Genomic DNA, 25,726 nt, shown 5'->3' with positions numbered 1-25,726 from the left:
GAAACCAATAAGTATTTTCAGTTATTTTCATAACTTTTAGATTAAAGCAGTTCAATCAATTTCTGCAAACTACATGTATAAACAAAGCGGAATTAAGCTAAAGACAAAATATCTTTTTGTCTACTTGTACAAATATGCTACTTAATGATACACAAATTTTTCTAGGTCAATTACTGAGTTAAAAAGATTAAGTTCCTAAACAAAGAATAATCTATTTATAGAAAAACAAAATATTTAAGTACTTTAAACAATAATAATAAAAAAAAAAAAAATAGGGACAATTGAAAGTCAAATGTAATATTTGCAGAATGTGCAATGAAAAGACAAAATGTTTTGTATACAATGTACTGTCAGTTTATCTGAAGCTAAGAGTTAACGTTTGTTCCCTAAAAATATGAATGGCAATTGGCATATGTAATTCAAGCAGTTATATTGGCATTTTATGGCACTTTAAAATGATTAAATGAATACATGTTGGTCCCATGGCTGATGAAAGTATTAAGTAAATAAATATTGGCGGTGCCATTTTTTTTCCTGGGAGATAAATGTAACTAAATAAAGTCAATGATCTATATTGACTTTCTACAAACACAAATCAATGGACAAAAACACAAAAACAGAAAGTCAACACAAAAAGGAAGAATTATTTTTAATGGTTCTCACTTAGAGCAACACACTTTTATCAAACCTGATGACCCCCATTATACATTGTAGATTTGAAGAATTCTAGCAAATTAAGTTAGATCTTTTTATTTCTAAATTAAAATAAACAATGCTTACACAAATTTCTCAATTAACAGTATCTCTGAGATGATGAATTACAAACATAAATTGCCTTTTGGTTGTTACCTAATTCCAATTTACTCTACCTCCATTAACAACTCATACAAATTTGGATGTTTAAAAATAGTCTATTCTGAACATGTTAAAAGTGTTAATTCCTAGTTATTTACACCAATTTATGAAGTTAGATAGCCAGAATAATTAGCATAATAATTTGATATTTCTATGTACAAGAAAGGGAAACAAATTTCAATTATTCTAAGCTAGTGATTGAAAATGCATACAATCACAGGGTGATCAAACTTTAACCAGGGGATTCCTGCCATTTAACAAAATTCACTAAGTTTTTTACAGACTTCATGGGAGAAACCTATTCTCTTTCAGCCTATTCTTGACTTAAACTAGTTCTCCACTCTCTGTGGTAAAACAAGTATTTTAACATGCTCACTGAAGCTCACGCTGAAAGTATTGATTTTGTCATCTCGAGTGGAGACATTTTTAAAACACTCATTACTAAGGAGAATTTATAAATTTAAATTTACAGGTTTACATAATAATTATATTCTTGCTTATGTTTCATCAAGCTGGTTAAAATTTATATCAATTATTTACTTTGATGAGTTTAGAACTTGAGACATTTTATATATAGGAATGTTCTCATCTTCATTGTTTTTTTCATATTCTATTTTGATACATGTATTGACAGTAAAAATAATATTTCAAAAAACGTCAAAGTTCCCTCTTTAGATTAAAAGAGAGTACAACACTGCATCTGTAATACATGTATATTGTGAAAAGAAAAAAGAACTTTCTTTAATGAAATGTAACCAAAAAAAGCATGAAAATATAACTCAATATGAAAATCTGTCCAGAAAAGAAATTATACCTTAGAAATTGTGTATCCAAGTGAATTGCAGAAAAAAAAACTGCAAAAATAAAAATCTTAACATTTGTTTAATCACTAAACCTGGCCGTTATAGCACCCAATTGTATGATTTATAATGTTCATTCATTATTTTCTGCAAGAGTATTTAAACAAACACCATACAACCTTCAGATTTTAACCAGTAACAATAACAATTATTGTAAGGACTTGAATCTGTGTCCATGGTGTAAGTACAAAAATAGCACTAAATCTAGCTTCTAAATATAGAGGTAGTTTATCACATGGTTAACAAAGGAACATCAAACAGATCACAGGCTCCTTCGGAATCGTCCAGATTAAAGTAGTAATCCTTATCACTAGGTGGTGGGCTCAATCTCAATAATGGTGCAAATGCTGAAAAAGAATGCAGAATGAGACTGTAAATACTTCCTAAAACTTACCAGGACTTGTAATGTAGGATAGCAAATACTGTTAACATACTAATTTTCGCTATTTTAGCAGTGGTCAGAAAACCTTGATAGTAGTACCCACAAAATCAATTTTCAACATTATATACTGTTAAACATTTTTTTTTGCAACCACAAAAATACCTGTCAATACATTCACTATACTCGGCATCACATAAATAAGATACTGTTAAAATTTGCTCATTCGTTTAGCTGAACGGCTTCTCCCTTAACACTGAATAGTTAAATTCAGGTGAAATTTTAATTCTCAGTCCCAATAATTACATTGTCAAAAGTCGGCCAAGTTTACAGTGATCGGGTTGCTAGGAGAGGTTGTTTACGTTTAAATGGTTTGTCCAAAAACCGAAGAACCCAGAATGCATTTCGGTGTTAGTTCAGATATTTCGGATTTATTGTATGCGAACAAAGTACAATACTGAGAAGTTTATCAAGCAGACGAATGTCACTGGAGTTCGACGGGAACTTATTAACTTCGTATGTAAACAAATCACCCTGTAGAAATCAATGTGACGGATATTAGTATGGGATTTTCCCGTAAGGATATGTTACGCACGATTTAAGCCTATAAGCGACTCGTTGGTACTAATACGTCATACATATATAGGAACTATCTTCAGAATAAATAAAAGAAAGACAACTCTAGCGGTAAGTCCCGACAGTTTAAAAAGTACAGCTTCAATTCAAAAATGTGCTGTATGTGACGTCAAATATAGAAAGAATTCACAAAAATTAAAACATTTTCACCTATTCCCAACCTAAGATCAACAGCTGTGCTAAAAAGAAAGTAAACCTGTCATTTTTATTGTAAGTTTAAATTATAAAAAAAAAACATTCTACAAGAAGAAACAAACCTTTTTTCAGAGTACAGATGGACAGACAGGTAGACAGTGGCATACCATACAATATCATTGATAACAAGACCATTGAATGATAGTAACTAGATAACAAGCTGTCTTACCCAAGGCTTTGAAATGATACCAAAATGCCTCAATAGTTCTAAGTCTCAAGTTTGACTTCCATTTATAATAAGCTACATCGTCAGAAAACATGAAACGTCCATGATGAATCGTTTTTAAATTACCGAATGGAAATCAGTTTACTTCAGAAAAGCAAAACCTAACATCTAAGCATTGTTACAGAGCAGGGTGTGAAAATATCCAAACAAGGAAGGCAAAACCTTTATATCTAAGTAATGGAGTAAAATATCCCAAACAAGGAAGGCAAAAACCTTTATATCTAAGTAATGGAGTAAAATATCCCAAACAAGGAAGGCAAAACTTTTATATCTAAGTAATGGAGTAAAATATCCCAAACAAGGAAGGCAAAAACCTTTATATCTAAGTAATGGAGTAAAATATCCCAAACAAGGAAGGCAAAACCTTTAGATCTAAGTAATGGAGTAAAATATACCAAACAAGGTCAGGGCAAAACCTTTAGATCTAAGTAATGGAGTAAAATATACCAAACAAGGTCAATGCAAAACCTTTATATCTAAGTAATGGAGAAAAATATCCCAAACAAGGAAGGTAAAACCTTTAGATCTAAGTAATGGAGTAAAATATCCCAAACAAGGTCAATGCAAAACCTTTAGATCTAAGTAATGGAGTAAAATATCCCAAACAAGGAAGGTAAAACCTTTAGATCTAAGTAATGGAGTAAAATATACCAAACAAGGAAGGTAAAACCTTTAGATCTAAGTAATGGAGTAAAATATCCCAAACAAGGTCAATGCAAAACCTTTAGATCTAAGTAATGGAGTAAAATATACCAAACAAGGTCAGGGCAAAACCTTTATATCTAAGTAATGGAGGAAAATATCCCAAACAAGGTCAATGCAAAACCTTTAGATCTAAGTAATGGAGTAAAATATACCAAACAAGGTCAATGCAAAACCTTTAGATCTAAGTAATGGAGTAAAATATCCCAAACAAGGAAGGTAAAACCTTTAGATCTAAGTAATGGAGTAAAATATACCAAACAAGGTCAGGGCAAAACCTTTAGATCTAAGTAATGGAGTAAAATATACCAAACAAGGTCAATGCAAAACCTTTAGATCTAAGTAATGGAGTAAAATATCCCAAACAAGGTCAATGCAAAACCTTTATATCTAAGTAATGGAGTAAAATATCCCAAACAAGGTCAATGCAAAACCTTTATATCTAAGTAATGGAGTAAAATATCCCAAACAAGGAAGGTAAAACCTTTAGATCTAAGTAATGGAGTAAAATATCCCAAACAAGGTCAATGCAAAACCTTTAGATCTAAGTAATGGAGTAAAATATACCAAACAAGGTCAATGCAAAACCTTTAGATCTAAGTAATGGAGTAAAATATCCCAAACAAGGAAGGTAAAACCTTTAGATCTAAGTAATGGAGTAAAATATACCAAACAAGGTCAGGGCAAAACCTTTAGATCTAAGTAATGGAGTAAAATATACCAAACAAGGTCAATGCAAAACCTTTAGATCTAAGTAATGGAGTAAAATATCCCAAACAAGGTCAATGCAAAACCTTTATATCTAAGTAATGGAGTAAAATATCCCAAACAAGGTCAATGCAAAACCTTTATATCTAAGTAATGGAGTAAAATATCCCAAACAAGGAAGGTAAAACCTTTAGATCTAAGTAATGGAGTAAAATATCCCAAACAAGGTCAATGCAAAACCTTTAGATCTAAGTAATGGAGTAAAATATACCAAACAAGGTCAATGCAAAACCTTTAGATCTAAGTAATGGAGTAAAATATCCCAAACAAGGTCAATGCAAAACCTTTATATCTAAGTAATGGAGTAAAATATCCCAAACAAGGAAGGCAAAACCTTTATATCTAAGTAATGGAGTAAAATATCCCAAACAAGGAAGGTAAAACCTTTAGATCTAAGTAATGGAGTAAAATATCCCAAACAAGGTCAATGCAAAACCTTTATATCTAAGTAATGGAGTAAAATATCCCAAACAAGGAAGGTAAAACCTTTAGATCTAAGTAATGGAGTAAAATATCCCAAACAAGGTCAAGGCAAAACCTTTATATCTAAGTAATGGAGGAAAATATCCCAAACAAGGAAGGCAAAACTTTTATATCTAAGTAATGGAGTAAAATATCTCAAACAAGGAACTCAACCAAAATAAACAAAACCTGAAATCAAACATTTTTTACACAGATGGATGGAATTTAAATGACAACTGAATATCTTTTTTTTTCAGTCAACCTCGCAATGCTACAAAACAATATTGAGTCAAAAGGTAATGACCTGTTGTGAAACATGTGTGTAGGATAGTTATATGTATAAAGCCTTAACTATGTGATAATTATTTCCATTGGTTATAAAGTGTACATACATGCCTGTTTTAGAAATCAAGTACCAGTATGTCACATGTTCAACTCATACATTTGGTCACCTTATTATTTTGGTTTTTTTTCTTCAGACAAACAATGAAGTATTAATCCATCTAAACATCATGCATGAGATGAATCATAGAAAATACAAGAAAAAAGGTTTGCTTGTGAATAAAATTTTAAACAAGAGGCTCCCAGGAGCCTGAATCACCCACCTGGTTGAATTTTGCCTTCCGAAGGCAATAAATTTAGCAAGAAGTTGTCCAACAATTTTGACTCAAGAAGCCTTTGGTAGAGTTTATCATAAGGGTCATTTCAACAACTGAAAGTTTTTTTTAATCTATCATAGTTTTCAAGATATTGACTGAAAACTGTTAAAAAAAAGTCCCTTTTCCCCTTTCAAAGGCAATAACTCTTACACAGAGTCATCTGACTACTTTTATCCCTCAAGAGTTTTATAGTCCTAATAATAAGGATCATTTCAGCAAATGAAAGAATTTGCCTCAACCTAATGGTTTTGGAGATATATGCGAAAAACTACTGTCTGACCGCTATGTTCTATTTTTAGTAACCGCAGTCATGTTTTTTGATGAATCAAAAATCCCCAAACCAGTTCTATGCAGGACACCCAAAGGAATATTCATACCAAGTTTGGTTTCATTTGGTTAAGTAGTATCAGAGAAGAAGATTTTGAAAAGAAATAACATTAAAAATAGCAAAAATCGTTGAAAAAGGGCAGTAACTCCAACATGGCTTAACAGGATCTCATTAACCACTTCCGGGTCAAATGGCCACCCCCCTATGTAGTACCAAAAACACAATGAACCTAGACATATGCATTGTAAGTGCATTATTTGTGTGTATTATGATTAAAAGTAGTCAAAATAAAGCTGAGAATGTGTACTTTAAAATCATATATGTAATTAACTACAAAAGTGTATGAATATTGTTTACATGTGTGAGTAATTTGCCTCCATGCTGTCAGTTAGCAGAACAGGTAAAAATGTGGATTTTCAGTATTATTTATTCAAGTAAATTTTGTGAAGAATTTCTACTATCATCGTACCATTAGCATAATGATTTTGGAAGCCTTATTTTCCAAGCTTTGCAATGGTATGCAACTTTAAGATGTCATTTGTCCTGGGAATTCACAGTGAGACTTTGAAAATTACTTTTTTAACATGTAAAGTAATGGAAACGTTAGAAGTGGTTAGTGTTACCATAAATTAAATTATGGCATATTTCAGAGAAATGCATAATTTGATGAAAATTGCCTTTCCTGGTCATTATTTCCATTTTCCCATAAAATCAGTATAGTGATATTGGTAATCTGGCTATATTTTAAGAGGTGCATTGTGCAAGGTATTTTAAAAAACAACATAGCAACAAGATTTTTATCAGTAACAGTGACTCATAACTTGACGTCATCCATGAAATACACAACGTCACTGCTTGGGATATTCAAGGTACTCAAATAGTCACACAGCACAGACTTAGAATCACATAGTAATGAAATAGGTATGATATAAATTGTAGAAATCTGTTCTTTTTTCATAATGATAAATGATATTTACTATTACAACTTCTTGAATTATCATAGGTATCAATTTGGTGTGACAAGTTAGTTAAAATTGTAATTTTATAGTAATTCAGGGGAAATATCACTGAGGGGCATGATATAAAAATGACCATTTCTTTGTAGTCCTATGTCTGATTTTGATAGTTTTGGTCTTATTAGACTCACAATACCACAAGCTTTCACAAAATGTAAAAAAAGAAAAACATAAAAACTCATAAAATGTTTTTAAGGTAACACTAACCACTTCCGGGTCAAATGGCCACCCCCCCTATGTAGTACCAAAAACACACTGAACCTAGACATATGCATTGTAAGTGCATTATTTGTGTGTATTATGAGATTAAAAGTAGTCAAAATAAAGCTAAGAATGTGTACTTTAAAATCATATATGTAATTAACTACAAAAGTGTATGAATATTGTTTACATGTGTGAGTAATTTGCCTCCATGCTGTCAGTTAGCAGAACAGGTAAAAATGTGGATTTTCAGTACTATTTATTCAAGTAAATTTTGTGAAGAATTTCTACTATCATCGTACCATTAGCATAATGATTTTGGAAGCCTTACTTTCCAAGCTTCGCAACAGTGTGCAACTTTAAGATGTCATTTGTCCTGGGAATTCACAGTGAGACTTTAAAAATTACTTTTTTAACATGTAAAGTAATGGAAACGTTAGAAATGGTTAGTGAGACCCAGATTAAAACCAAAATTTGAAATACAAAAAAAAAAGAAATACATCTCATCATGCTGAACATTTATACTTGTGTCAGAATTTAGCTAAACCAAAGGTTTTGGAGATATATGCAAAAATCTGCTGTCTGACCCCTATGTTCTATTTTTAGTAACAGCGGTCATGTTTTTCAACACATCAAAAATCTCCACAACATTTCTATGTTGGATACACCAAGGATCATTCATTTCAAGTTTAGTTTCAATAGGTCAATTAGTGTCAGAGGAGAAGATTTTTGAAAGAAATAACATTAAGAATAGCAAAAATCATTGAAAAAGGGCAATAACTCCAACCTGGCTTAACGGATTAAAACCAAAATTTGACCAGTTATAGATCTCATCATGCTAAACACTTTTACCCCATTAGAATTCAGCTAACCTAATGATCTTGGAGATATATGCAAAAATCTGCCGTCTGAGCGCTATGTTCTATTTTAAGTAACATGGCCATGTTTTTCGACGAATCAAAAATTCCCACATCGCTTCTATGCAGAATACCCCAAGGAACATTCATCACAAATTTGATTTCAATTGGTCAAGTAGTGTCAGAGGAAAAGATTTTTGAAAGAAATAACATTAGAAATAGCAAAAATCGTTGAAAAAGGGCAACTACTCCAACATGGCTTAACGGATTAAAACCAAAATTTGACCAGAGATAGATCTCATCAAGCTGAACACTTTTACTCTGTCAGAATTATGCAAAACCTAATGATTTTGGAGATATATGTGAAAAACTACTGTCTGATCCCTATGTTCTATTTTTAGTAACGGCGGCCATGTTTTTCGATTCTATGCAGGATACCCCAAGGAACAATTATACCAAGTTTGGTTCTAATCAGTCAAGTAGTTTCAGAGGAGAAGAGCTTTGTATAATTGTTAATGGCGACGACAGACGCCAAGTGATGGCAATAGCTCACATGGCTTTAGGCCAGGTGAGCTAAAAAGACCAACCCATGACTGGAAATAATCAAAAGTACAGAATTTTTCAAACAAGGGGGAAAAACCCTAAAAAATCAAAATAAAAACAGAAAGTAGATTGGAAAAAAACTCTCTTGTGCCAGGTAATATATGGTATGCTTTCTTAAATAATGTAAACATGTGTGGTGCATTAATTATCATTGCTCATTTACAACTAAGACTGCCCTGGTGGTCTGAGAGTTTCAGAATTGGTTCAATTCTCCACTTGAATCATACCAAAGACTTAAAAATTGATCCAAAAATTAGGAAATCAGGAAATATTTTTCTAAAAAATCAGGTTATCAGGATTTTTTTAACATAAAAAGAAATGTAATAATACAAAATTCCATGAAAATGGCCCCCTTCAACCCCTCTAAGTAAGAGCTTTCTAATACTTTGAAAGAAGTTAGAACACTTTGATTAAAATACTCAGTAAAGGATATAACATATAATGCCAAAGTTTGTCTATTATGTCTTACTTATGCCATTTATTGAGAAAAAGTCACAATTTGAATGTAAAACAGCAGCCCAATGGATACACAATTCTTTACAATATACATTCAGTTTTACTTGTAGAACACTATGAAATATATAAATATTTCAACATGTTTTTTTTTGTGGTGCAAAGATTCAATATCAGGAGTTATCAGGAGTTTGTTTCTCTGGAAAATTCAGTAAATAATCATGAATTGCTCAAAATCAGGACATACTAAATGTAAATGATGCTTCAATAGAGGCACTCAAAAGCAGAGTCTGACAAAGAATAATCTTTACTATAGAGCCTACATGATACTTACATGACTGATAGATAAGTACATTTACTCAACAGAAAAAAGCAAATCATGTTTATCCGTCACGTTTTTGAAAGCTAATGTGATAATTAGTAGAAAAATATACCAATTATTGCAGCATACTTTCTCTTTTTTCAACATTTATCCCTACTTCTTTCGAAAGCCATTAAGTTATACAAACACATGTAGTAATTTTCCTTATAAGTAATTATCACATGGAGACAAATCGCAATTAACCGATATTAAAGCTGAATTATAAAGCATTCTCAAGTCAAAAGCAATTTGTAACCTGTAATTATTTGTAAACAGAACTGAACAGATATTCACTTAATATTTCTTTATATTAATGCACAAATGATATGCCTATCACCCGTTTTTTGGTGTATAAAAACATTTCAATTTATAAGTGTGAAACAATAAATAAATCTAAAACAATAAAAACACCAAAAGGGGGCTTTCTCTCTTAAAGACGAACTTTGATTCAAATAAGTATTAAAATCCCTCAAGGATTTACTCAGTAAGGATTGACACGTCCACAAACAGGCAGACAGACATTAAAGGAGGGATGTATAAAGTAAATAATAACAGATATAGAAAGAAAAACTCATTCAGAAAATTACAAAAGATAAAAATAATGTACCAAAAGTCAGATCACAAATCAAGTATTCAGAACTGAAGTTTTACAAGAATGTATATTAACAAGGAAAAAATTACCTTCAGATGTCATTAATTCTTCAATCAGGTCACCTTCCATTCCCTCTGAAATAAAAGCAGAAAAAAATCATAATCATTGTCTGCACAATACATACCCAAGTGAGGATGTTTTACCCATTGTCAGATATTCTGTCTAGTTTATGCCTGGACTTCACCAGTCCAAGACCATTTTCACATGGCAAGGGAATAATTTCATAATGATTCATATTTGGTCCAGCGAATCAACATCTTTAAATGAACCAAACCAAATTTCAGTGGATCTAATGCCAATATTTGATGGACATTTAGAATGACTGATACCCTTTCACAAATTGGACATTTTACTGAAAAATATTCTTCAACATACATGTATTATGATTTCTTTGTAAATCACTATATAGTTTACTTTACCTTATTTCATCCAAAACTATTGCAGCATTCGATTTTGTGCACCTTTTTTTTTAATGTTAAGGGAAGATAACTCATTTTCCAAGTTTAATTCAAGCATAAATCATTAACCTTTTATTTTCAGGCATTTCTACTGCACAGAATTGGATGTTTTTTTTTTGTTTTTTTTTTTTTTTTGTTATCCTTTTTTTTTAATTTACAATTTTAATTTCATTACCTTTTTTGATGTTGTATCAGTCAGTGCAATATTTAGTCCCCAATGAAATATTATAAACACATAGATACTGGGGTTGTAACATTCATCACTAGACTTTGTTTATTCACAAGAATGTGTAGGAATTGTTTATAGAATAGACTACAATCTTATCAGTGTAAACCTCTTAGGCGTAATTACAACAATAAAAGTAGCATACTTAATTATGTCTACACTATAATAGGTTTGATAATAACATGTAATTGAAAATTGATGTACATGTAACCTGAGAAGCAAACTAAATAAGTCTTCTTTTTAGAAATGCTTTTAACAGTAGAAATTCCAGATAATAAAGAAATTAAAAACAAAACTTACAAATGTACAAATCCCATTCTAATACATATATTGGTAAACTTTTTCATTTTGTTACATATTAAGTTACTTGTAATGATACCACATAGCCATAGCTAAAGAATGGAGCTTCTTTTTATTGTCATGGTTGCTTTTAACAGAATATACCTTGTCTAAGAAACTCAAGCCTAATATGTGTACCTTACACTGAAAATACTAGTGAGTTCAGTGCATGTAATTAAAACAATAACAATAATTTATCAATATTTTCAAAAATTGTCGATTTTTACAAAAATAAAATACTTAATATATATATCAACTACACTACATGTATTCTGATAATAGCTGTTTTAATACTTGTGTTCATCAATTCTAAACAAGCAATTTTCAAATATGGATGGATTATAACACACCAATGACTTCAATTCAAAGTTTCCTTATCTATAACTATGTGAAGGTACTTTTATTTGTGGATACCAACTTTCGTGGTTTAGGTAGAAAACATCAGTTCATGGATTCTTGAATTTGTGGATTTGAAACTCTATCAACAAAAGATTGGGAAATTTCCATTTCAATGGCAATAAAATTTCGTTGTTAACCAAACCCACGAAAACTACAAAAATTTATACCCCATGAACAATAATACTTTCAAAGTAGCCTTTAGACAGAAAGGTGATTTCAATAAGGCCCCCACTTATAAATATGTTTAAGTTCTGAAACACACACAAGTATTTATGTTTGAATATTTACTTACCTAAGTCTGTTCTTGATGGGTCAAAAAGATCACTGGGGTCAAGGAGATTAGAGGTCGTGACTGAAACATTAACACATTAATGACAGACAATCAAAACTATTTTACAATTTGAAACAAAGTCAAACCTGTCTAAACCTATCCCTGAAAAAAAAAGAACTTGTATGACCACTTTTTAAAGATCCTTTTATATCCTTGGCAAACCAAACATCTGTCTAAACCAAACATTTAAAGTCAAAAAGGGGTTCTGTTTAAACAGGTTTAACTGTACTTCATTACATAATATTGTAAAGACAAAATATTGTTTTGAAAAACCTTATGCCACCATTTTGATTTTTTTAGGTCTAACAATTATTATCTTGTTACGTTAATCTCATTTGTTACTGATTTTAATAGACTAGATATCAGGATTGATGGTGACTTCTAAAACTGCAATCCAAAGGGTTTTTTTATTACTTTTACCCAAAAAACTTTGGTTTTTGTGAAATTCTTATTATTCTTGGTCTTACAGTTGAAATAAATAGACTTACATGAAAAGGAATGGGTTTATATAATAATGAGTTTTCATGAGTATTTATCACAATAAATTCCACAGCTATGAAATTAAGCTGATTACTAATCTAATCAGCAATCCCTTTTTTCAACTTTCCCCTCTAAAATACTTACAAGCTGCTGCGGATGTTGATGCCTGTGGCTGTGTTTTACGTGGAGATGATCTTGTAGCCATTCTAGCTGTATCTGTGTCAACAACTGGCTGTGTCTGCCGTAATGGAGATTTCATTGGTGAACGAGGATTCTGAAAAGGTCACATACATATATACAAGTGTCATCATACTGCTTTATTGTATTCACAATAGTAGTATTACTGATACATGTATAAACCAAGGCATGTGTAAAATCCTAAGGACTGAATAATTCTAGAAATGTTTGCAATTACATGTACCACTGTTATACAACAGACTTTTTTCTGTATACTTCCAGATACCTCAGACCTGTTTATGCTACTTTATAACAATAAGTTTGGTTTTTTTTGGTTATATTAATATGAAAGTGATCCCTTCAATCCTGAATGTAGTGATCATAACAAACATGCTGCTTGTCATTCTAATTCACCACCAATTGTGATAAAAAAAAATCATGAGATAGACTGCTGGTGGTGAAGAAGAGGGAGAAAAGTTCTAATCTTATAAATCTAATTAGATCATTTGTCTGAGTCACTGCCAACAATAACGGACAAAAAATGTACCACTGATCGTTTTCTTTTGACTGTAAAGCCATAACTACAGTTTGACATTGTTGGATATTCCCAATTGCATTAGTCTGATATAAAATAATCTGTTGAAATAGGTTTATTTTTGTGTGCATTAAATCCATATGTAATGCATGAGAAAATTTATGGTGTATGAGAAAAATGCACTGAATCAAACTTATTTCATGTATACATCATTTTAAATTCACCCAACATATAATAAAAGCTATTCAAATGCATCATGTAAATATTCATAACCTAATTTTGTCACTAGTCTTTTATTACAGTTAAAAAGAAGCTAAAAAACACTTTGTATTGCCTGTCTTTTTTCATATGCACGTCAACTTTGTCAAGACTTATTACTGTATGCTGCTGTCCCTCCACCCATCAACACATTGTACAATTAACATTAACACTTTATGCCATTTAAATAAAACTTTGCTCAGCTGTTATACTGACAAAAAAAGCTCTAATTTTACATTAATTTTAAAAAATTAGTTTTTGAGTTACAGGACTTTTTGCATTTAAAATAAGGGGTTATTTTTTTCCTGTTTTAGCACTCTAACTGATAAACACTTTCAGCAAATGCCAAGAAACTTTGCCTTGAGATATTCTTTGTATCCACTGTCAAAAGCTCCCTTTTCATTTTTTATAAAATTAACCACTTCATGTTTTGATTAGTTCAATAGAGATTCAATAAATGAGAGACCAAATATTTCGTAAAAAAATATTTACTTTTATTAAGCCATACTTGAGTAAAAACAAAAATCAAAATAATACTGTAAATACAGAATCTCTCCCTGAGATCAACAACAACAATAACAAAGTAATAATGTAAATAAAAACATTGTGAACATCATCATTTTATACATTGTTAGTAGTTTTCTAGTTACTATTGATATATTGTCTATCACAAACACTTGTATACAATTTTCTAAACAAAAATGAATTAATGCATGTACATGTTTAGGTTAAACATAAACATTAAAATTTTGAAGTATCTTTTTCATATTTACATGTATGTGTCTAGATTTTCTTTTCGATTTTAATTTTGTTTTCCTTAAAAACAGAAATAACAACTTATGCAGCAGTCTCAGTAAGAATCTGTAATATGTGAGACACCAAAACAAGAGGCTCCCATGTGGCTGAATCGCTCACCTTGTTAAATTTTGTCTTTCAAGGGCAGTAAATTTAACAAGAAGTTTTCCAAAAATTATGACTCAAGAAGACTTTGGTAAGATTTATCATAAGGATCATTTCAGCAATTGAAAGTTTTTTTCTATCTATTATAGTTTTCAAGATATTGGTTGAAAACTGTAAAAAAAAAAATCATCTTTCAAGGGCAATAACTCTTACAAGGAGTTGTCTGACAACTTTTATCCCATCAAGACTTTCATAGACCTTATAATAAGGATCAAGGATCATATCAGCAAATAAAAGAATTTGGCTTATCCTAATGGTTTCGTAGATACATTGTACCTGGTATATGCGAAAAACTACTGTCTGACCCCTATGTTCTATTTTTAGTATTGGCAGCCATGTTTTGTAACAGATCAAAAATTCCCACATCAGTTCTATGAAGATTTTTGAAAGAAATAACATTATAAGTAGCGAAATAATGTTGCAAAAAGGGCAAGAACTCCAACATAGCTAAATAGATTAAAATGAAAGTTTGACCAGACATTTCTCATCAAGCTGATCACTTTAATCTAAGTCAGAATTTGGCTAATCCTAACGATTTTTGATATACATGCGAAAAACTACTGTCTGTAGAATTTAGCTAAACCTATTGTTTGGGAGATACAAGTGTATATGCCAAAAACTAGTCCTACCCCTGTTCTATTTTTAAATGTACAACACAGTTCTATGCAGGATACCCCAAAGAACATTCATACCAAATTTGGGTTCTAACTGGTCAAGTATTGTCAGAGGAGAAGATTTTTTTAAAGAAATAATATTAAAAATAGCAAAAAAACGTTGGAAAAGGGCAATTACTCCAACATGGCTTCACAAATAAAATTGAATATTTGACCACAGAAAGATCTTATCATGCAGAACACTTTTATCCAAATCAGAACTTGACTAAAGATAACGGTTTTGGAGATATATGTGAAAAAGTACTGTCTGACCCCTATGTTCTATTTTTAGTAATGGCTGCAATGTTTTTTGACGAATCAAAAATCCCTACATCAGTTCTATGCAGGATATCCAAGAAAAAAACCAATTGGTCAAGTACTATCAGAAGAGAAGAATTTTGAAAATTTGCTAACCATGACGACGATGGCAGGCGCTAAGTAATTGCAATAGCTCACATGACCTTCGGCAAGGTGAGTTAAAAACAGCTACGTATTTTTATTTTTGTAATTAAGCTGTTTTATGGGTCTATATGAAGACATGTATAATCATTCATTCCAATTTGTTTGTTCTTAAGAGATAATTTACATTGAAAATTCAATAGTTTCTATTGTATTCAAGTGTCATTGGCAGATTAATCACCCTTAATTTTGAATTCTACAACAAATTCCTTATAATTTATATCTCCTATGATCACGGGTTATATAAAAAGCTATATGTTAATTTTGCTTTAAAATTCTGAACAATGTATCAAAAATAAAGTATGTAGGCTTTCCAACCGTCAATCATACTTTGCATGATTCTTAGCTAGAGTTTTATTAAACAAAAAGTTAGTGACACATAAAAAAGCATTTTTAATGTTATTTCCTATTGTGTTGTTGTAATCTGTGTCTCTGTAGGGTAAATGGGTACTTATAACTTTCCCCACACTCCACACATATGAGGGTAGCATCAGTGTGATTATATTTTGTGATGATTCAAAGCCCTTATAGATGAAAAAACTTTAGTGCAGGTATCGCAAATAAAATCGCTGTATTCTCTACTTTTCTCGTGACGCCACTTCTGATGATCTTTCAAGCTGTGTTTAATGACAAATTCAGCAGAACAGACGGCACACACTTGCTTTCTACCCCTATGCATAGTAACTTTATGTCCATCAAGAGATACTTTGGTAGAAAATGTCTTGTCACGAACATGACACTGATAGTTTTTTTATGTTCAAATGAACATTGTTTACATGCCTGCGCATACTAGAGGCTGAACAGAATTGAACTTGACAGTGTTGACATGTATAGTTTTTATGAGGTCCAAGATTTTCATGAAATATTTTATATGTGCTGTAAGTCTGCTTTTTTGCGTGTAACTCCTATCACACATGTTACAGAGATACTTCTTATGAGTTACGACAGTTTCAATCTGTAAAGAAGAGCAATCATGGCTAATGAGATGACCTATTTTATCAGTAGCTAAAGTCCTATATAATGACCTTCAATTCTGGACATTTACATTCTATAATTGTGTCTGTGTAAAGATCTGTAGAGTTGAAAATGAAAAGATTATTTATGGTTTCTATTTCAATTAGTTTTGTGTTACTTACTAGGTATGTATTTTACATTTTTTTTCTGTTTCCGTCAACAAGGTCAACTTGCTTTCATTCCTTGATATTAATCAAATTGAATGGGATGGAAATATTGGTTCTAGAGAAAAAAGGGGGGTGGTCAAAACCATCCCTGCCCCAAGTGCCTATGGATAGATTGATAAAAAAATCTACTGTCGTATGTGTTACTAATTGTTACTATGTACATATAATAATCTTATTTTTAACAAAAGTTGCTAAAACCATGACTCCTAATAGTATGTACATATTTATTGATACAATGTAAGTTTCTCAATACTAACAAGAGAACTGTACTATGGAAATGTAATGCTGACCAGACCTTTATACCAAAATTTTCTTTTATGGGGTTACATTTTTTTAGTATCATTAGTAAAAGTATTAGTTGTAGCTAAGTACATATATATATCAGTTTTACAAGCTTTTGTATAATCTCATATTTCTCACGCATCACATATGGACCTAATGCACCATATTTATTTACTTGTACCATACATGAAAATAAACTGTTGAAATGCTCTTATTTTCATGTATAAGACAAGTAAAATATGGGTTGCATTAGATTGATATGAGATGCATGAGAAACCTGGTGGTGCATGGGAAATTTGAAAATAAATGCATTTCAACGGTTTAATTTACATCAGACTAATGCAAGTGGGAATATCCAACAATGTCAAACTGTAGTTATGGTTTTGCAGTGAGAAAAAAATGGTCAATGGTACATTTTTTGTCAGTTACCTTTGGAAGTGACTGGGACAGATGAACTCTGGGGAATTTACAAATCAGATTTCAATACAAAAGTTCTAAGACACAAAGAATAATACCTTGTCCACAGAATCACATCCCTTGATTTGCATTATACAGAAATATGTTATAAAAATGCTCACCATTGATCATTCACACCCTATAACTTTTCTTGCTCTTCTTCACCACCAAAAGTCGTCCTCATAATTTTATTTGCATCACATTTGGTGGTGAATGAGCATGATAATCTGCCATGACAAAGGTACTATGGAGATTCTCAATCCATAGAGCATAATTTCACAGTCAAAACTTGTAGAAACTTCTCAGAGAATGTTACACTCTGGCACAGGTTTCATGCAAAAAATATCTCAAGTCGAGAAATTCATCAAATCCTGAGTTTTTCCTCAAGTCTTCAATTTTGAATTATCTGACTGATCTAGCTGCGAAACGTAGCTCTAACTATTTTTTTTGTATTTTCTTAACGTTAGATTGCAAAATCAAAAAAAAAAAGATCAAGAGCTACGATTTTGCAGCTACTGACTGATCAAAAGTTAAGTCATGGAAGGATTTGAGAAAAATCTTTACCGAAAATTTTGCCACAACAAAAAGAAGAAATTGAATCTAACCATGTGTTGGATTATATCTGTTCACTTTTTAAGTTTGAACATCAAGAGGCAGAGAATAACCATTGACCAGTATCTATTGCTACTGACACCAGTATGTATACCTACATGACCTACCTTGCCCTGTTTGCCTGTGTTTCTAGGATCTGGGTCAACATTTTGACTCTGTGGGTCATCCTGAGGAGGGGGAACCTGTACTACTACTGGACTGGTTTCTTCTGTATCTTTATTGACAAGCAACACATTGATTGCTCCTGATGTACTCTTTAACTGAATCTGGTAGTTCTTTTTTAAATTTAAGCCCTAAAAAGGTTAGAGAACTAAAATGAACATACATGCACTTAAACTAATACTAAAATTCTAAAATATCTGAAGAATTTTGATAGCAGAACTGTTTTAATACATGGGACATAAGATATTAAGAATTTATTGCATGCAATAATAATTGAAATTTTGAAATATTAGCTGATAATAATGTGTTTTAATGTTTTCTGTTTCAACAAATATTCTGGATCAATAATGTTAAAAATTCCACAAAGTGAGTTTTATTCAGGGCCTAATCTAGACATTGATGACAAAGTTTGTTCTATTAAAGGGACCTCTAGTTGTGTCCCAGAAGGGGCCTGTATGACTAGTAAAGTACTTACCACTTCTGGAATAGGGACCTCTAACTGTGTCCCTGATGGGGCCTGAATGGCTAATAATGTATCACCCTTAAAACATCTACAGATATCTTCATGTGTTACATATGCTAATCTGAAGCATGTTAAGGCTATTACATATTGTTTCACAAATAACACAGTGATTGGAATTAAAGAGGCAATGTGTTTTTTATCATATTCCTTCTGAAAAGGTCCCATTGAAATAAGAATTCTTTTTACAAAAAGGAGGCTCCCAGGAGCCTGAATCGCCCACCTGGATTAATTTTGCCTTTCAAAGGCAATAAATTTAACAAGAAGTTGTCCAACAATTTTGATTCAAAAAGTCTTTGGTAGGGCTTATCATGAGGATCATTTCAACAATTGAAAGTTTCTTTTAATCTATCGTAGTTTTCAAGATATTGACTGAAAACTTTTTAAAAAAAAGTTATTTATTAAGCAATAACTCTTACAAGGAGTCATCTGACAACTTTTAACCCTGATGACTTTTGTAGTCCTAATAAAAAGGATTATTTCAGCTATTGAAAGAATTTGGCTAAACCTAACAGTTTTGGAGATATATGCGAAAAACTACTGTCTAACCCCTATGTTCTATTTTTAGTAACAGCTGCCATGATTTTTGACGGATCAAAAATCCCCACATAAGTTACATGCAGAATACACCAAGGAACATTCGCACCAAGTTTGGTTCCAATTTATCAAATAATGTCAGAGGAGATTTTTGAAAGAAATAACTTTAAAAATAGGAAAAATCCATGAAAAAGGGCAATATCTCCAACATGACTCAACATTTTAAAACCAAAATTTGACCAGAGATAGATCTTATCATGTTGACACTTTTACCAAATGAGAATTTAGCTAAACCTAACAGTTTTGGAAATATACATGTATGCAAAAAACAGCTGACCCCTATGTTCTATTTTTAGTAACAGCGGCCATGTTTTTTGACGAATCAAAAATCACCAAATCAGTTTTATGCAGGATACCCCAAGGACAATTCATACCAAGTTTGGTTCCAATTGGTCAAGTAGTGTCAGAGGAGAAGATTTTTGAAAGAAATAACCTTAAAAATAGGAAAAATCAATGAAAAAGGGCAATATCTCCAACATGACTCAACATTTTAAAACCAAAATTTGACCAGAGATAGATCTCATCATGTTGACACTTTTACCAAATGAGAATTTAGCTAAACCTAACAGTTTTGGAAATATACATGTATGCAAAAAACAGCTGACCCCTATGTTCTATTTTTAGTAACAGCGGCCATGTTTTTTGACGAATCAAAAATCATCAAGTCAGTTTTATGCAAAATACCCCAAGGACAATTCATACCAAGTTTGGTTCCAATTGGTCAAGTAGTGTCAGAGGAGAAGATTTTTGAAAGAAATAACATTAAAAATAGCAAACATCGTTGAGAAAGGGCAATAACTCCAACATGGCTTAACAGATTAAAACCAAAATTTGACCAGAGGTCTCACTAACCACTTTTAATGTTTCCATTACTTTACATGTTAAAAAAGTAATTTTCAAAGTTTCACTGTGAATTCCCAGTACAAATGACATCTTAAAGTTGCATACCGTTGCAAAGCTTGGAAAATAAGGCTTCCAAAATCATTATGCTAATGGTACGATGATTGTAGAAATTCTTCACAAAATTTACTTGAATAAATAATACTGAAAATCCACATTTTTACCTGTTCTGCTAACTGACAGCATGGAGGCAAATTACTCACACATGTAAACAATATTCATACACTTTTGTAGTTAATTACATATATGATTTTAAAGTACACATTCTCAGCTTTATTTTGACTACTTTTAATTATAATACACACAAATAATGCACTTACAATGCATATGTCTAGGTTCAGTGTGTTTTTGGTACTACATAGGGGGGTGGCCATTTGACCCAGAAGTGGTTAGTGAGACCAGAGATAGATCTCATCATGCTGAACTCTTTTATCCAAATCAGAATTTAGCTAAACCTAACAGTTTTGGAGATATATGTGAAAAACTACTGTCTGACCGCTATGTTCAATTTCTAGTAACTGCTGCCATGTTTTTCAATGAATCAAAAATCCCCACACCAGTTCTATGCAAGATACCCCAAAGAACATTTATACCAAGTTTGGTTCTAATCAGTCAAGTAGTTTCAGAGGAGAAGAGTTTTGTAAATTGTTAACGACGACGGACGCCAAGTGATGGCAATTTAAAAATGATAAAGAATGGCCCAACTGGATTCTGACTATTATTTAAAGTGCCCCATTCTCAAAATTGTAATCTCAGTCACTGACATTGAGCACATAAAATTTTATTTTTAATATGAATTTAATACCTAGTTTGTTGTGCACCAAATATTAGCCAAAAAAATACTGAAACGTCAGCAATGGGATGACTCAAATCCAAAAACATGGCCTAATCCTGAACACATGAAACAGAGACAATCACCATACACAATTTAGGGAACCAAATAAAAAAAGATTACTCATAAAAACTGAAGATAAGGGAAACAAGCAATAGGCTACTATCCAAAAGACAAAAGGAAATGGAACAACTGTGTTGAGGACATGGAATGGGGTTAAGCTTAAAGAACAACACAAATTAAGAGAAATAATGTGGTGGATGTGATTTGCTTTTTAAGGAGACAAATGGAATAAGCAAGTCCATGAAACCGCAAAACAAACTCATTTCTAATTTAACTGAGAAAGGATACCGTGTATTAGTGACTTCATCTGTGACATTTTTTATACTCTGTTGTACCCATAATTTGTGTTGATCCAACTCTCGCTCTTTTCGGTCCAAATCACTGATTTCATTTTTTAATGTCATTAACCTGTCTGAGACCTCTGATCCACTCGGTTGACTAGATTGTAAATAAGAAACTTAATTAATTAAAAGTACATTGTAGGTAAGAATTTGGTTAGTTTCAGATTTGGAGGGGTACCAATTTTCACAATTTTCATTGTTCAGTCAAACATCAAATTAAGAATTTCCTATGCTTTGAAAATATCATTTGATAACTAGAATGCTCATGATACAATGTTCAGTGAATTTCCAATCTGATTAAAAAATAGACCTATCAACTGTTCCATTCTGCCACTTCATGCAGGATCTACATGTGACAACACTCCATCTACATTCTGTCCTGATGATCTTTCAATGATTTTGAAAGTATTATTCAAAGGGAAAAACATGAGGATTCTGAAAAGGTCATCTGAACAAAAAGTAGAATGGAGTGTTGTTAGATCCTACATGCAGTGACTGAATGAAATAATCGATATGTCTTATTTTAAATAGTTTGTTAAATTTCAAACTCTGGTAAATGTTTGATTTACACAATATCAAACATGATTTACGCAATATCAAACATGACTTCGTAAAGCTAACAAAATACAAATGTAACAGAAATAGACGAAATCGGAAGTAAACATATGAAAGGGAACAGTCAATTCCAGATTTCAAAAAGCAGAATTCCATTTCATAGCAGAAGAAAATCACATCTGTAATATTTAGTTCAGGTCAGTTTCACTGTGTATTAATACAAAATGAAAATACATGCATACTGTTCATATACATATTATATAATTTGTGAACTCACTTCAGTTCAATGAATTTCAAAACTCAGGAAACTGTGAAAATTATATCTGTGTAACAAACATGTTAAGTATACCTACTTTTCACAACTGATTGCTGAAGGATCTGTATATCCTGGACATGCTCCCCTGTAACAAAGTCAATTAACAGCTGAACTAAAGCACATGATACACCTATCCCCCTTTTTCAATATTTATAAAGTCCCATTATTGGGTGGTAATGAAAGATCAATAAACAATAAAAAAAATAATAGAAAAACTGAAAGCATTGCTTACTTAATCTTTATCCCCAACTCCCCAAAAAAATGACCATATACACAGAAATCTTTACTGTAATTTAGTTATTTGGGTTAAAAGTGTCAATAAATGTTTTTACCCTAATTGGGTCATGGTCTCCTTGACATAATATCAAAATCCATTCTTGTTATATTCAAGAGTATAATAATGTACATGTAATCTTTGAAGTGTTTCAGGTTGATCGATTGTCCTCAGTGACTTCATGGTTTTTTTTGCTAATAACAGAAATTTTGAATAAATCTAATAATATGTTATATAAAGCTGTAGAAATATCATAAAAACTCATCACTATAACACCAAACATCTAATCATTCCTTCTAATAGGTGCTTACATCTGTGATGGAAAATTTTTCAATGGGCACATATGTAAAAAATCTAAGTCATTCAGAAAACAGGAAATACATGACAGCTGGAAAGGGGATACAAGGTACAAGTCATCATATACAAAAAACATTTAATCATTCCTTCTTATGGGTGCTGAGAAATCAGTGACAGAAAATTTTCCAATAAAAATTCTAAGTTCCTCAGAAAATAGTAAGTAGATGACCTAAATAGCTGGACAGGGGAGACAAATTACAAACCATATACCAAATATCTAATCATCCCCTCCAGTAGAAGCCAAGAAATCCTTGACAGAAATATCTGTTATGGACAGAATGACAGATGGACATCCCTATCACTATACAGTCAAACCTCGGTAGCTCGAACTCCAAAGGACCATTGAAATGTGTTCAAGTTAACAGGAGTTCGAGAAATTGAAGTTCGTATATTTCTGGATTTCTTTCGTTGCCGGTCCGAGTTCGACTTCATCGTTAGAAAATGCTTACTTCCTTCGAAGTTGTGTTAGTTCGTGGGTATTTTTCATTCGCTTTCGGAAGATTATGTCGATTTGTGGACATTAAAAATGCTGTGTTTTCTTTTAAAAATGTCCAAGTGCGGGTTCATTGGTCAATAATTTGTTTTCATCCGATTTTTTTTCATGGTTTCATGATAACGACTTCAGAACATTCTCGAACTTCAATTAGTTTTATGTTAAGATCAAAACTACCATAATTTTTTTACTTTTCGAAGAAAGATAACTCCTATTCATAAAAAAAAAAATGTGGATGGGTTGAAACAACTTAAAATGGCAGTGTATTTTGTGTAAGTAATCCAATCAAATCAAAATTCAAAATTTAGAAAAAGATTCTTCAATATTTTCTAAAGTTATCATCTGGAAACCATCCGGGTTGGACAGAGGGATGGGCAAGTAACTTTTCGGGGGGTATCACCTAATACCTCACCACTCGTGTGGCAGGTTTTGAAAAAAAAAAACAAAACAAAACAAAGGGAGCTTCCATGGATGATTACATGGTATTAAGAGATTATATAAATCCATTAAATTGTTTATTAACTATTGTTCCAGATGTTGGCAGATGGACTGAGAAATGGACAGCAGCATCCCATAATTTTGTACATGGTATGATATTTAATATCACTCAAAAAAAGGGAATTTAATCAAACAAAAGATGTACATGTACATTCAGTTGACATGACATTTTTCACATTGACACAAGTCCTGTACCTGATAATGTGAGCATGTAAAATTTGCAACTGGCTTGATACTTACTCAATTAACATGTTTGTTTTAAGCTTGTAGTTTATAACTTTTACAATGTGAAAGATTAGATTTTTTTTATAGAGGACAAAGTCCTCATAATGGTAAAATGCAAATTTAACCTTTATCCGTAGAAGCACAAAGAACCTGATAGGAAGTTAACCTGTATTTCCAAGGGTAATACAAAGCAATAACTTATTTAGTATCTTATTTTTAACAACATTAAATGTTAACAGCTTGTGCCTTAAAGTTTTGTCAAATTATGAAGAAAATAAATCCTTGTTGTAAAGCTGTAAAAAACATTTTTATTGAAAAAAAATATAAATACATTCAACTTCACCTTCTCATAGGTTACACGTGCCTAATAATAATGTAGTTGTAGAAAAAAACTATGTAATCATTGCTTACTTCCACTGAATACTGTTCTTTGATTTTTTTTCTATCAAACCAATTCCTTCCAAAACATTTGTGATGTCATAAATACGTCTTTTCTGTCTAACTGCCAATTGGTCTGCAGCCTATTCAAAATATATATATATGTATCATGTGTATTAGAGTGATAATAAATGAAAACCCATATACATGTATCAATTGGCAGTGTCTTATAATGTATATTGCAAATAATGAGTCATATGAAATATATACAATGTTCTCTATGGAGAAAATTTTCAAGGCACAAATTATGCTGATGGGGACACATTCTGAATATAATAATTTTCCATTTTATTGTCTCTGGATTTTGTTAGAATATATTTATTTCATGAGTGTATTCTTCCTTAACATTTTTTTCTAGTTATTGTAAGTTGCATTTTTTTGCATTAAAAATAAATTTACTTTAGGACCACAAGGTAGTCAACTAACTGAAATCCCTCCACAATCATACTGTTTTGTTTTTGTACATTGTGTAGTTGTTTGTATCATGATTTCTGTAGCCTCCAAAATATGAGAAAAAAAGGTCTTCGAGCAGTTACTTTTTTGAATTCTCTTCATAATAATAATCAAGCCAGTAAGAAAATTGAAAAGAAAGTCATGTGGCCATTCCATAAATCAGTTACAACTTTAAGATCAAGTACCAAACAGAATTTCACAGTCATAACAGCATTGTGCCAGTTTCAGGGTTGCTTTGAAATCAAGAATGAAAATAACAACATGGAAAGTAAGTTCAAATTATGTCTTTGTTCAATTGAAATATTTGAATACTTTTTGAATGACAACTGTCAAGTGAGTAAGAAAATCGAAAAAAATAAGCCATGTGAACCCGGCGCACAAAGCACTTACAACTTTAAGATCAAGCACTCCATCTTTGGCTTCTTGAAGCAAAGAAACAAATTTTGTAGTCAGCAACCCAAGACTTTTTTCGTGTCGACTTGGAGTGTTATCAGCCATCAGGCCCAACTCCATGGTTCTTTCGTGTGTAACAACGCGTGAAAGAAAAATTGGGTCAATGGAGTGTAAAATAAAAAATCGAACACGGATCAGCAACTCCGAGTTGGTCTCAACTGAAATATTGGTTAAAAATTCATTTCATGGATAATGAGAAATTTCGTTTTTAAATTGAAAATAGAATGAAT

The 25,726-nt window shown here is 31.6% G+C and overlaps 1 protein-coding gene across 1 annotated transcript; it reads right to left on the bottom strand.

Annotated features, from left to right (window-relative positions):
* Positions 1-637: 637 nt before the first annotated feature.
* Positions 638-25,594, bottom strand: LOC148618128 (transcription factor E2F5-like). Its single transcript, XM_088586019.1, has 10 exons — positions 25,434-25,594; positions 24,564-24,673; positions 22,343-22,390; positions 21,382-21,531; positions 18,657-18,765; positions 18,127-18,312; positions 12,591-12,720; positions 11,928-11,987; positions 10,243-10,287; positions 638-2,062 (listed from the first exon to the last, which is right to left on the bottom strand). The coding sequence occupies exons 1-10, from the start codon at positions 25,554-25,556 to the stop codon at positions 1,947-1,949; spliced, it is 1,077 nt and encodes a 358-aa protein (XP_088442145.1). The 5' UTR covers positions 25,557-25,594; the 3' UTR covers positions 638-1,946.
* Positions 25,595-25,726: the final 132 nt, after the last annotated feature.

Source organism: Perna viridis, chromosome 5, assembly GCF_037379345.1.
Source record: "Perna viridis isolate PV_CMFRI_1.1 ecotype Kerala chromosome 5, ASM3737934v1, whole genome shotgun sequence".
NCBI classification, from domain to species: domain Eukaryota; kingdom Metazoa; phylum Mollusca; class Bivalvia; order Mytilida; family Mytilidae; genus Perna; species Perna viridis.
Note: the sequence above shows the minus strand (reverse complement) of the source record. Positions and strands in the feature narration are given on the sequence as shown.